This window comes from Ornithodoros turicata, chromosome 4 (assembly GCF_037126465.1).
Source record: "Ornithodoros turicata isolate Travis chromosome 4, ASM3712646v1, whole genome shotgun sequence".
Taxonomy (NCBI): domain Eukaryota; kingdom Metazoa; phylum Arthropoda; class Arachnida; order Ixodida; family Argasidae; genus Ornithodoros; species Ornithodoros turicata.
In genome coordinates, this window is record NC_088204.1 from 29,328,113 (window position 1) to 29,342,473 (window position 14,361).

A 14,361-nucleotide genomic window follows, 5' to 3' on the forward strand; every position below is an offset into this window, starting at 1 on the left:
ACAGAAATTTATTCGAGCGAAAGACGCACTGCTTTCTGTTGCAACATGAGCAGAAGTGTCTTTCCATGAAACCATGAAATTCACCGACATTCACCTAGGTACGCTGGTCGACCTATGCCAAGCCGAACGACCCACCACCCTTATTCTACCGATATGTGAGGGTGGGGTGGGGATACGGCGTTCGACATGCCGCCGTCAGGGGCGATGTGAATATCGAAATTATATATTGCGGGTCTGTTACTCACCAGCGTTGTTAGAGCTGCCCGTTGGTGATGGTCGTGGACCTGGTGTAGAAATTAATGTCCATTTACGAAACGCACTCGTTGCGGCGGTTATGCATTACGAGAGACAAAATTCATTCGAGCGAAAGACGCACTACTTTCTGTTGCAACATGAGCATAAGTGTTTTTCTGTGAAACCATGAAATTCACCGACATTCACCCTGGTACGCTGGTCGACCTCCCCGTTGCCGAACGACCCACCAACCTTATTCTACCGATATGTCCATCAACTATATCAACTATACCCAACAACTCCCAACAATACCGAATTGGTGGCGGGGGAGCAACCGACGCATCACTTACACCATTTCCCCTCGTGACAATCTCTTTGTACTCCTTTAACAGTCTGGCCACAGGGTCCCGAACAGAATCTTATCTCGATGGGCGACCAGACAACGGCTCTGCATTTCTTTTGTTCGCTGAGTGTTTAGACACCGTCCAGTCTGACCTACATAGCAAAACCCTTTTCTTACCTGTGCAAAAAATGCGTATACGAAGAGGGGAGTCAAGTCCTGTAGATCACATAAACAAAATACAGAAGCCGACACTGAAGATTTTTGTTTAAGTTTAATTTGTACAAGCTTTCGCGTGGAGGTCCACGCTTCCTCAGGTACAAAGTGTAGTGGTGACACACATAAGTATATATAGTATAGACACTGCTGTACAAAGAAAGGGAAGAGGAAAGGAGATATGGTGCCACATGTCTGTGTACAATGAATAGCTGGGCAGACGGATAAGTGACCTCTAACCATTTAAGAACAGTAACTGTTCTTAAATGGTTAGAGGTCACTTATCCGTCTGCCCAGCTATTCATTGTACACAGACATGTGGCACCATATCTCCTTTCCTCTTCCCTTTCTTTGTACAGCAGTGTCTATACTATATATACTTATGTGTGTCACCACTACACTTTGTACCTGAGGAAGCGTGGACCTCCACGCGAAAGCTTGTACAAATTAAACTTAAACAAAAATCTTCAGTGTCGGCTTCTGTATTTTGTTTCTGTGCAAAAAATGTGAGGTATTGTATACCCCTAGGTTGAGGGTTTTGCTATGTAGGTCAGACTGGACGGTCAGCGACTGTGTTGTACATTCTGTCCCAGCAATATTTTCTCGACTTAAAAAAGCACCCTCGAGATTTTTTTATATATTTTAGGAGAGGGATTGTGCTATCATCTGATATCCATTTCACGCTCCTGGTCCGACCTCTTCATACTGTATTCTGGGGCGATTGCTACTTTGCCAATTTTTATCACAAAAACAAATACCGCTACACAACAAAAAATTATCAGCGAAGTTGAACTGAATTGTTACTAAAAAATCTTAAATATGCAAGAAGATTTCACTTTTCGTCGCCTCCGTAGAGGCACACACATTGCAGTAAAACGTACGTGACTTTGCACAAACAGAGAGCTCTTATTTTTCAATGGGGATGTCCTAGGACATATTCCTCTATTCAGTTAAAAAGTCGGCAACATTCCACTCGCTTTCAGTATGCGCCAGTTGTCTTCCTACCTTAGTGGTTTTGGTGGAGCGAGCGCTTTTCATTCGTGCCCAGCGCCGGGACGCATGGAATCAGCGCAGAAATACTTCGTAGTCATACATTACATGTGAGCAGAAACACCTCAGAATTTGTCCTGAAAAAATGCTGGGAGTCGATGGGTCTCTGGATGTTTTAGTGTGGTATCGCCCTGTTCTTTCACGTGATCTATATATAGAAGTATATAACGTCCGTATACCTCCTACGGGTATCTGCTGAAACAGGCAAATAGCAGGCATAAAAAACAACACAAAAATAACAGACAAAAACAATAAAAAGAACAAGGATTTTGTGCGTGCGTTTCTCGAAAAGCTCCCTTTTGATTTCGTTTATATTTGACCAGGACATGGCCCGATGTTATACCTTTCATCTTACGTAAAAACACTGCTTCAGAAGGGGTACACGGGTGATTAGCGCGTTAAAACGCGGCCGTAGTCTCTGCGTGTGCGTGTCGGAGCCAGGCTGCCGGTATCGCGGGATGGGAATCGTAACGTAGTGCTTGCTTTTGACTCATGGCAATCTGCTCGAAATTCACTTCCCGCTACCTGTTCGAATAGATGTTGTGCTGCTGCGGAGCTGAACCCGAATAATATATGCCTGAATATGAACCGGTAGGAGTGCAGTACATAACCCACCCACCCTCCCCCACACCCACCGCGGTACAATACATTTCACATATTCTGTCCGCTGATTCTGTGACTGATCGAATATGCTCATTAAATATTTACTAACAAACAGATGCTGCTCCCTCGCTCACTTGCTCGCGCTGCAAGCTCGTTGGCGTAACTGCAAGCTAACGTGACTTCAGGCAACCCTTACAAAAATCGATGTTGAGTTTCTTGTATGATCTTGATGAGTTTGTAATGAGTCAACAGAAACGCATCAGAAACTCAACGTGTAATGTGATTCCACATTACGTTCCTATCAGGAACTCCATTGAGTTTTGACATTAATTTTTCTCATGAAAAATTTCCATATTTTCTCTGCAGAGTTTTTAATGTATGAAATCATCAGGACATACCACTCGTGCTGTTCAAGACAAATATGCTTGAACTGACAGTTGATATGTTTTTATACTAATAACGGTGCCGTGCGGTGACATTTACCATGTCTCGAACCAGCCGCAGATACCAGGAGGGGGACGGGCGATAACGTACGTAGTTTTATACATGGGATTTTCCTGTCCCCTCTCCCACTACGCGCTCCGACAAAGAAACCGCCCCACATCCCCCTTCAAAAATAAAAATAAAAGTAAAAATAAAAAAGTAAAATAAAAATAAATAAATAACATAAAATAAATAATAATAGTAATAAATAAATAAGAGAGAGGGAGATAAAGCCAGTCTCTGGGTCCGACCTTGGCTAGTGCTACTGTGCTACTAAAACAGAAAGAAGCTGTCCGGGGTATAGCTGCAAGACTTCTTTGTCTTCTGTCCTTAGCTGAGTACACGAGTTGCGCGCGCCATACGCATTTGGATCTAGCAGATAGCAACCCTTGTTTGATGCAGAATTCACCTCGTGCTGTCAAAAAAAGAAAAAAGAAAGAAAGTAAAAAAGGCCTCCACAGTGCTCCGGCTGGCACTGACCCCTCAGGTAATCCGACAATATACTACAGCTGACTAAGTCACAAGTCTCGTGAGGAGTAGAAAAATCGCGGGAAAGTAAGTCTTCGCTCCTCGGTCGAACATGGAAGTTCGAAAATATCGAAAATATCCTCATCTTTGTCGGATTCGCAACACTTCTGTCACGGTTCTGTCACGGTCACTCGCACGGCTTGTGTGTCGGTGTTCACGACGAATCTTCAGTTGTTGCTCGAGCTTGTAGTCTGTGTTTTGTTCGAATCGGTACAGTACAAACACCATTATAATGACACTGCTTGTATCTTCTCATTTTTGGCATTTTACCAGCAACATGCAGAACACATTAGAAGAAACAACACACAATAGCGACTTTGCTATTAATTAGCGGGCTTCAGTTGTCCAAGCATACAGTTTTTATTTTAAAGCTTTGAAGGATATTTCGGCGTATGAAAAATTGGTAAAAATGCTGAGAGGGAAAGTAGTCGTGTAAAAGATCACGAAATTCGCACAGCACGGATAGTTAGTTCTCTTCGTCTTACGCACATTTCGACATCCAACGTATTTACTGATAATTAAAGTGCATAATCATTTTTAAATTAATTTTTTAGGCTACGACATGTTTAATTATAATAATAATAATTATTATTATAATAATGGCAACAGTAAGATGCTGATATTATATGAATTATAAAAGGGGTTGTCTTGTAGCGCCCCCTCGCTATGTCGGAAAATGCTACTGTATCCTAGGCCTGTGTTCCCGTCTGGAATGTCTACCGGCGTTGCACGTGTGTTTCTACGCTTCGTTTTTTTTGCTATCATTTATTGATTTTACACGTCCTGCGCGGGTTAGTTGTGTCATTTGGAAGGAAGGAACCGCTGCCTATAATCGAACTGCTCGACTATGGTAAGTGTTCATACTGCTGGAAGCAAGTTTGTGTACCTGAATTGAGCCATAACTTCCCGTTTTGTGTGTAACGTACCACAGGTGAGGAAAAAGTTACGGAACGAAGTCATGCGAGATACGCTAAACGGGGTGCACGAGGCGACACGGAGGAAGCGTTAGAAGAAACGAAAGCCACGAAAAGCCCGCTGAGCAGCTTTGGAAAAGACGAAAGGTACGTTTTGCACCACTGTGTCGTAATTGCACGAAAACATACATTGTTGAGCTTTCTCCGTGTGTCGCTACGGTGTGTTCCTGTTTCGTTTTTACAGCATGCTCGCATAATTCCTGTTGTAGCATAATTTCTGCGCTAGAGATAATTTGACATGGAATGTTGGTTAATGCCCCAGGCCTCCGGATAAGCGAGACATGACTACATTCTTATGCTTCACGTTCGATGTGTATTAGATATTTATCTCCTGATTTTTCAGACTGCATTGTTACGTTGCGGAAGCCACGAAAATTACGAAGAGCCTCAAGTCGTCCAAGGGGGTGGCAACAGCCGAGGATTAAAAGGTAATGTGTCTCATTTTGGAAATAGCAGTAATGATATATAATTGGGTTTGGTTAGACTCTGCTTTACTGACACTGTTCATCAACATGGTATGCTTTGAGAAAGTAAGGCTGTACTACCGTCACATGGGGGTCTCAACGTCATCAAACACATTGTCTTTATCGCTGGCCAATTTCATGCTGCCATACTGCGCTTTACAAATGGCTTCAGTTCAAGGAAGCAGCTGAAAGAAACTGCAGCAGCTCTGTGGGTACTGTGATCATATTTAGTCTAGAAATTATTAGGTATACACTAACGTAATGTTGCTTGAGCTTTTATTTTGTGCTAAGGAGCATTTCCATGTTTCGACTCTGCGAGACAGTTGAGAAATTTCGGGTAATGGCCTTATCGTCAATAAAGCACACACTTCAAGATGTGTTGTCAACGGTTTCCACACGAAATATAGCTCCACTGGTGTCTACACGTCTTACCCCTTTATAGATATTGCAATTTTACTGCTGTAGCTTTTTTTTATACGTAAATCAGAGTATAGGGGAGCTAATATATGGAGCCATTTTTCACTTCATGTTTGACTAAAGTTGAAGTAACCATAAACAGTCTTTGTGCAGCACCACATAACTCCCTTAGTTCGATGATGTTCGATGGCTATCAACTTGGTGTCTGCTCATCCTTGCCAGTGTGGAATGAGTATTTGAACAGATTTTATGTTGAAGTGCCTAAGTTATTTCAGTAACATAGATCGCTTTTATGGTTGAGAATTTCCAATCTTTACTGGCAAAAGTTAGTGTCACGTCTAAATGGGAATATCCTGAACCTGTAATGCAAATGTGTATACTAATTTTTTTTAACTTATTTATTCGCTGTAGTGGTGAATATCAGTGCAGGTGCTCTTGTCGAAAAAGCAATTTTAGGCAGATTCTACTGCAAAGGTTACAAAACCTGTTCTTCGTTTAAGAATATAGGTAAATGGTCAAATGCGAATAAATTGCTCTGAAAGTTATGAATGTTATGTGAAAGAAGCTATGAATCCAACAGGGGTCAGTGCACTAACCGGTAGGTGTTATGGTGGATTGGGGTATTGCACACAACACATTTGTCTGAAATCATAACTCGTCGTGAACAACAGTGTGTAAAATTTCCATCTGCTGCAAGATTGCAAGGGCAGCTGGCCATTTCCAATATTGTTGTTCACACGTGCTGTGTATGTTGAAATCGTGATTTTACTGATGGTTCCGCATGCTACCTTTTCAGATCAGGTGATGAAAATATGAAAAATGATTTGAGAAAAATATGTAGTGCTTTACAAGCAATTATGACATTATTCAAGAGCACTGATATTATCACCAACTTACACACTGTATTGTTGCCTTTGCTCACAGTTTCAACTTCGAAATAGGAATATCAGGGAAACAGCAAGCTGACATTATTGATTATCGGTTTCTTTGAGTCTGAGCTTAATTTCTTTTGAGGTGGCTTCCTTATATTTGGTGGCCAAAATAGGCCACCGTGGGCCACATGCGCACCCTGTTTTCGTGATACACTTGTTCTACTGTATTGGAGTCCTTGCTTGTGATATGTTGCATTAAGTTTGTGTACAACTGTACTTATCAATTTGCAACTTTTTGTCGTTTTACAGACTGTGTGTGTAGCAAGTTCGACAACACCGTTATTCAGCTGAAGAACAGTTTGTCCTCAATGGTGTCAAGAGAGCTCAAATAAATGTTCTGTGGTGGCATATTTTTGTGGTTTTGTAGTGCAACCACTCTTGTATAATACTGCAGGAGCACGTCAAAAACTCTACACGCACATCAGGTACCTATCAGAAATTCAGTGCCCAATTTTCAACTGAAACACATCATAAATTCAACAGAAACTGTCAAGAAACACATTATAAACTCTACAGTAACTGTCAAGAAACACGTCAGAAACTCAACAGAAATGTACTCATCAGATACTAATCAGAAACGCGGTGGCCAATTTTAAACAGAAATACATCAGAAACTCATTAAAAAAGTCATCAGAAATTCTGATGAGTGTGATGTCAAAAGTCATTGACTTTTCTTTAGAAACTCATTAAGATTTTTTGTAAGGGAATTACGATGTTGTCTCCAACGGCCGTGTTCAATCGCAGACGTAGCCACAGAAACGGGCCAGCCTCGTGAGAGAAAATTGTGCTGGAAAATTTGGTTGCGTGTGCGGAAATAATGGACCTGCGGAGTTATCAGCGCCCAAAAATACGAGAGCGTCGCTGTGGACAGCCGATGAAACGGATCCTTGCTACCAAGTGCTATGATTCGCTCCCCTTATTTGTCACAGACGACAGTAGTGAGACAGATGTTAACAATAAAAGCTGTACGAACAAGAAAGCGACTACGAATACGTAACACAAGCGATGGAGTACAGAAAACGCGATTTCGCGAAGCCGGGAAATTGGTACCCGTGCTCTTTTAGAAAAGAATAGGCAGCAAAATGGCACGTTACCTTCTGTACGCAGTGAAATAAAACGCACAGAAACGCTTTAAACTGAGCTCACTATAACGAGGCTCCTTCCTCACGCACGTCGGAAATCTGGGCATCGTAACACAGGTTGTTCCTTTTTCAGTGCGTGATTCCTTCCTCTGCCTCACATAGTTTCTATTGTTGTGGGATTCGGACTCTCATTTTACGGACACGGTATGAATGAAATGATTACTTCCGTCCGCAAGAACTCTTTGGCTTCATTTCGGTTCCGTTCGGAGCCCCGCGGCGTCCAAGCAAAGTCTCAGCGGCTCCTCAAAATCATTGCTGTAAATTGTCCAGATAGACGGAGCCCTGTATTCCAAGCATTGTCAGTATCGCCGGACTGTTCGCGAGGTATGTCTCTCCACTTCCTTCCCCGGTTCATTTCAAATCGATCGCAATCCGGCCTGAGTTGTAGGAGTTGTGTCTCACCATTTGGTCAATCTGTATAACATAATTCAGGTTTTGGTTATCCATTATAAATGCTTCCCGTCATGCTTCTGTACACGAGTGATCCCGATGGCGATTTCGACTGTTTGATTATGCGCTCTTTGTCAAGTAGTTCCTTTCCATTCCCGAAGTGTACGTCACCTGTACGCACGCAGATGCACTACGACAGCGCTCCCTGCTTGAACGAACCGAATCCATATTCTAGCACTTGCTCCCTCAGACGCTCAATGATTCGTGCCGCTACATGACGCTTAGGCTTCTTTTTTCGATGCGACACTAAATCAAATGCATTGCCACAGCGGTGCTATTCCAACTTCTGCAACGAGTTTCACAGCCACGCAGGACTAAGACGCAGGTGTTGACTCTGTGGTCCAGCCGAGACTGGAAGTTTAGGATCGGCATAGGCGCATTCCCAGTCAGTAACTGGTCGATGCTCTGTGCCCCCGAGAAATCGTATTCCTGGATTCAAGACAGTTCTTGTGGAGGTGCAATTGGTCCGGAACTGATATCGCATTGGTGGCGGAAACGAATGTCGCAAAGTGAATATACGGCTCCTGTAATGTCTGTATCGTGTCTCCCGTCACACTCACACAAAGCTTAATGCATCCAATCCATTTATGTATAGTGCTTTTCGTGCTCTTCTTGCAACTGCCTTTACACGCAAGACCCTTGCACCGGTATATCATCGCGAAACTTTGCAACAGGGCAAGACTCCTCCACTTTTCGGGAGAGGCGCACTGGTTGCTGAGATATGATCGCGCGGAATATTACTAACCGTTTCCCGAACTTCCTCCCTTAATGCCCGCGATAGCAACGCGATAGCACAATGGAACGTCGTCCTTAGGATTGGCGGCCTTTCGCTCACTAGCACTTCCAGTGGTGTTCTCTCCGTGTCGGTGAGAATCGTTTAGTCCTTGCTTTCCTCCACATAATTACAAATCTGTGCCTGTATCAAATTCACTGACAGAGGCATGTTGAGTTCCTCGTAGGTCTTGGCGCTCTTACGCGTACATCCTCCCATGCTAAACCATGAGCGGTACCTGTCATTCGACAGTTCACTTTTGCGTGTCGGACCATGCGGAAGCAGTCTCTTCGATAACATCAACATATTCTCAAATTCACGGTCCTCGCCCATCAGCCGGAAATGACTGCTGTGGAGTCGCTCCTGCGAACACGCTATTAAGCTGCCAACTTGTACCCCTCGTGTGATTGCCGGTTGCCAGCCACTCTCTCAGCGATTTCCCCGACATTCGTCAGAGAGTCTCACTTCTAACAGCAATGTGACGGCTCGCTACGGACGCTGAGAGGAAGCAGGCGACATAACGGGTTCTGTGGCACCCATTTAATATGGGCACGGACTGAAAATATGGTCACAGATTGTCATTGTTTGTGGTTGCCCTGTCTTGGAAGTCCTGTAGTGACCCATGTTCTTCCTTTGGAGGCTGTAAGTAGCTCTTCCCTCGGATGATTATCGAGACAGAGCAGAAGGAAGAACAAGGAATGGAACGAAACACCATCTGCCCACTTCCCACTTTCCCAGAAGCGACAGAGAAGCGATCGACGGTGTCACGTTAGACTGTACTGACTGTACGGCGTTTATGTAACGCCTGGGCTCTTCACGTTCATTTGGGACGCGGTTAAGCAGTCACATCTGGTCCTTCACAGCTGGTATGACGAGTATTTAAAAGCAAAGTAGACATATTCCTATTACCGGTAGTGCACGACGCGCTGGGGAATGCATACAGAAAGACAGATGCTGGAAAGATAGATGCTATGAAGCCCTGAATTACGGAGAAAACTGCGCACCTAATTCCGGTCAGGCTATTTTGCTACTGTGTCATTACAACGACAACACCGCGACTTGGAGCTTTAACTCTGAGTAACTGTTCTGATCAATTATATGCCCTGCAAACACCCAAGCAACCCACTTTCCAGGAGAGTAAGCGGGATCCCACAGCGTCCGCAGAGCCTGTTAAAGCTGTCAGAGCCTGTTACTCATGCACCGTGGTTGTTACAGCTGTTGGATCGGTGTGGTTAACAGCAACAGCATTGTTTCAAGATGTGTAAATTGCGGGTCGTGCTCAAATGATGCGGGATGGCCATGAACCTGTCCTTTCCGAAGCTTCTACTGATGACGGCAGAATGATTGCAAGGCAAAGAGAGCTAAGAAATAAGGCAGGGTCGAGTAGCCCCTTATAGCTGTGCCACATCTTGCATTAAATTGACGAAGAAAGCGACCCACTCGCCGCGATAAATTCCTCTTCCCGGTAGCGGGCCGCCCGTTTTGAATACTAGACGAGATACAGGGTGACTCGCAGCATAACCTATCGCATCCGAAAACGTACCGCGCATTGCAACAAATTGCAGGGACATTACACAGCCGAATTTTCGGTGTTATCGTTGAACGGCGACAGGACAGCCAAAACATTTCTTCTTTGATTTCTCCAGATTTCTTCAAGTCGCTGCAGAATAGCTTCCGCAAACGTCAGTTTCAAGAATTTTATATATGATGAATTACGTAACACCGAAGAAAATGGAGACTGGAAAAAAAAAAGATGAACGGGAAGGATTTACGAGGGGAAGTGCCAGATGAACGAGAGACGCCAATAATCTTGTAGTCGTAATGAAAGAAAATGGAAGAAAGGGGAGCTTTGCTATCGATTTCATGTTTTTCATTTTGTATTTTTCAAATACTGGGAATGTGCATCTACTTTCAAGCTTAATCTCAAGCCTATAGTAGCAAGCTCAGCAAGCAACAAGCAAGCGCTACTGGACGAGCTGTTCCGAGTGACTAAACGTTCGGGTCTGGGCATACCTTCCTCCTATCGTGCTAGGTTGTCTGTAGTTCTTTGCGTACGGAAGGGATTTGTGTATGAAATCATTTTCCGCTTGATGGTCCCACAGGTGATCAATCTTGTGGCTCGATGCAGAGGCGTCGGAGGTCCTTCACGGCAAAAGGGGGGGGGGGGGCGAGCCGTAACCGCACGCGGCCCATGGCACGTGCGGCCCATGGCACGGCCAGTACGCGGCCCATGGCATGCGGACCTGCGGCACTCGCGAAAACTGAGGGGGTGTCGCCTCGTTGTCTTTGATCAGGGGGTGCAGCTGCCCCCCTGAGCCCACCTTCCGACGCCTATCGCTCGATGAGTGGTTCAACTACATCAGCGCTCTTCAGCCTCAGCACCAGGTTTGCCTTGATGTCAGAATCTCCTCGAGGTATGTTGTATTCCCCTGTGAGCACCCTATTGACTACTGATGGATACCAATACTGATGGTCCCGAGTTGTTCAGCATTGCTCGATAAGTGGCTGGTGACCGTGGCCAGTTTCTGTACATCTACATGAACAATTATGTTCATGCTCTCCATGAACAGGTATGTTTGATCGACATTACCCACAGCTGCTGATGAAGCTGCAGCCTCAGTCACCTAACCATGTATGGCCGTATAACACTCGGACGGAGGCATTCACACCCACTCAATCTTGTTGCAGTTTGCCAGCTTGACAGCATACTTCTGGATCCAGTCTTCGTCCCATTGGACTGCACATAGGCTCCAAAAGGAACCAAATAAATAATCTCTCGATTATATCGGAGGGTACATCGTACACAAAGTTGCTTGGTTTCTGTTTGGTCACGCTGCGCTCATCGCTGGAAAATGCTGAGCCGGCCTTCCCAATGGGGCATGAGGGTTCAAGGACTCGCTGAGTATTATGTGGTACGCTGCACAGCAGAGGAAACCAGCACGCTTTACACAGGCATTTTGGATGCTTGTAGAAGCAGCACTTCCTAATGACCGACTGTCAGGAACCATTGCTTGCTGCCCGACTCACTACGTGCAGAAACTTGGTGAAACAAGAAAGCTTCAACTTGCTACTCCATGATCACGCCCTGCAGGTGGCGGCAGAAAGGACTCGACATAATATAGGATAACCGGATACTGATTCGCGCATCACACTTAACTATGATGGCAAGTAGTGACAAGCGCGAACACCAGCCGCTGAGCTCTTCCTGGCTAAGTACAACTACAGAGTTGCAAAAACATTGCTTTGATGAAGGCATTCCGTGGATGAAGGATACTGATTCATGCTGTTTAAAATTTATTTTGTTGACAAAGACGGTATCCGCATTCCTTTCTTCCTTGAGAGCACGATGCATCGCATCACACCTGACTTAGTTACAGCAACCTAGTTAGGCAGCTTCTTTCGCAACTACCAACCTGTTGTCACTTGTGCGTGCCGGAGGCAGGTGCGATAGCACGTAGTGATCTTATAACATGCTAGTGCTTAACCGCGCACTCGACTCCGTTGCAACGTAATTTACTAAATGCGCAAAGAAAGCATCCCAATAAGCATAATCGACTTTAGACGATGTTTGTCCCTGTCCGCAACGGCAATTTATGTGGTATCCGCAGAGTGTAGGCTGGGCTGACTCGATTCCCCATTCGGACGTCAACACATAACGCACGTATCTTGGTGAAGCCCTGGGTGCATCCCGCAGTGTTTTTGTGTTAACCCGGGCACAGTACATGCGTGCGCTTCCACCCGCAGATGCCCACTTCCATGAGCGCGCCGTGTTTTCCCTTCCTACTAACCCGCGCGGCTCCATGCGGCAGCGGCCGTCCTGACGCCAACTAATAGTAGGAGATCAGAGACACTATAGAGAGACCATGGTTATACCTAGCGAACACACAAGCAACACTCTCCAGGACAACTGAGAGGTTGGTACTCACTTTCTTCAGTGACTTGAGCTGTGTAAAAAAAAATCATGATTAGTTAATCGAAACATACTTGATGCGTCTTCTCGTAGTTGTTGGCACTGGCGAAACATTGTGCCGTTTTGACCACTTGGCACAGGTTGGGACAAAAGTTTACAGAGCACGGGGGCGACGTACTTTTTCTTCGGTGCGATACCCTAGCGGCTGGTGGAAGCGGGTGAGTTCACTGTTTCGGAGGGATGGAAGGTTCCGGTGTCGGTTTGGTGTGCCTGGGAAGTCTAAGCTACCGCTCAGTGTCACTAACAGCGCAGCCTTCCACCCCCCCCCCCCCTACCCGAAACAGTGAACTCACCCGCCTCCGCCAGCCGCTAGGGTTTCGCCCCGAAGAAAAAGTACGTCGTTCGAGTATTCCGTAAACGTTTGTTCCAACGTGCACTCATTCATGGTGGCATCCGGAATCACCGTTGCATGTTGCATTAAACTGACGGCGAATTAACCCGCCGCGCCCGCCAAATTTCCGCCCGATAGTGGACCGCAAGTTGTAAGTACTAGACAAGATTCTGAGTGAATCGCAGCTGAACCTTGCAGGGACTATCGCGTCCGATAACGTGCGTACATTGCATCAAATTGCACAAAAACTACACTAATTTGCGGCGTTATTATTGGAAAACGGGTAAGACTGCAAAACATACCCAAATAAATACTAAAATACTGTAAAAATCCCCAATGCATAAAATGGATCGACTTCACCACAACGAGACACAGGGGGATAGTTCAATCTCAAATCGAACAATCCGGTTCACATGATGTCTCGAATGAACGGGAAAAAAATATATGTTGAAGCCATCGGTGAGTTAGAAGAAAAAAACGCTTTCGGAATTCTCTGCGCTGCGCGGTTCGGGAAGTAGGAAAGGAGGAAAAAACTGCTTCTCATAAGACGATGTCGTCGCGCGCGGGTTTGAGCGTTCGCTACAAAGCTATTTCTTGTCGCATTATAGAAATTTCTTGATCTGGCTTTAGACCACTTAGGGCAAATAGGATCCTGCGTTGGCAGTGCTGTGTCCGTTTTTGTTTCTGTAAAAAAAAATATCAAAGTTGACTCAAACTGCCGGAAAGCATCATATTCACTGCAACTTTGCGGACGATGTACAAAACGGATAAGATTGAGCTTTATGTCGTTTAATTTGTCATTCATGTGGCTATCGAATGATGTATAATTTAATAATTTATAATAAATAATAAATAAAAATAATAAATATAATAATAACTAATAATAATAAAATAAACTTTTTAGTTGCAGTGCGAAAACTTTTTGAGTTGATTAAGTAACGAGAGTGTATGTTAGAAATCATACTTATCATGTTTGTATTATCAAGCATTATCAGTGTCACGTATTGCGCTTTCTGCTGTATATATGCATTGTCATTGCTGATGGCGGGTAACTGAGGCCTCTGTCAAGTCCCTTAGAAACTTTTTTGCCTCAGCCTCCACTTCACTTGTTTTCTGTGAAGAAATAAATAAAATAAAATGAAATTAAATAATAATAATTATTTATAAATAATAATAATAATAATAATACCTTTAATAATACCTTTATTAATGTGCCCAAGAACAGCCGAAGCCTTGGTGTTGGCGCACGCAGACAATGCAGTATTTACAAATATATACACACACATATATATATATACATACATATACAGTTTAGGCGAAACATAACATAACATATTCAGAAAGAGGAGCGTAACGGGAAGACATTCACAGTGATACACACAATACAGACATGGAGATATACAGTACATAGTACTAAAAGAGGAAAAAACTGTACAACTTCATGTGTTAGTGAGT

General features: G+C 44.3%; 1 protein-coding gene and 1 long non-coding RNA gene across 2 annotated transcripts in view; one reads left to right on the top strand and one right to left on the bottom strand.

The window, feature by feature from the left end:
* Positions 1–237: 237 nt before the first annotated feature.
* Positions 238–14,361, bottom strand: part of LOC135392248 (uncharacterized) — a 76,423-nt gene continuing 62,299 nt past the window's right edge. The window contains exons 11-12 of the mRNA XM_064622967.1: positions 12,532–12,549; positions 238–284 (exon numbers count right to left, since the gene is read on the bottom strand). Coding sequence (XP_064479037.1) covers positions 238–284; positions 12,532–12,549 — 65 coding nt within the window. The remainder of the gene's footprint in view (positions 285–12,531; positions 12,550–14,361) is intronic.
* On the top strand, positions 4,174–6,583 carry LOC135392897 (uncharacterized). Its single transcript, XR_010422289.1, has 4 exons — positions 4,174–4,304; positions 4,386–4,515; positions 4,772–4,856; positions 6,491–6,583. It is a non-coding gene; the product is annotated as an uncharacterized LOC135392897 (long non-coding RNA).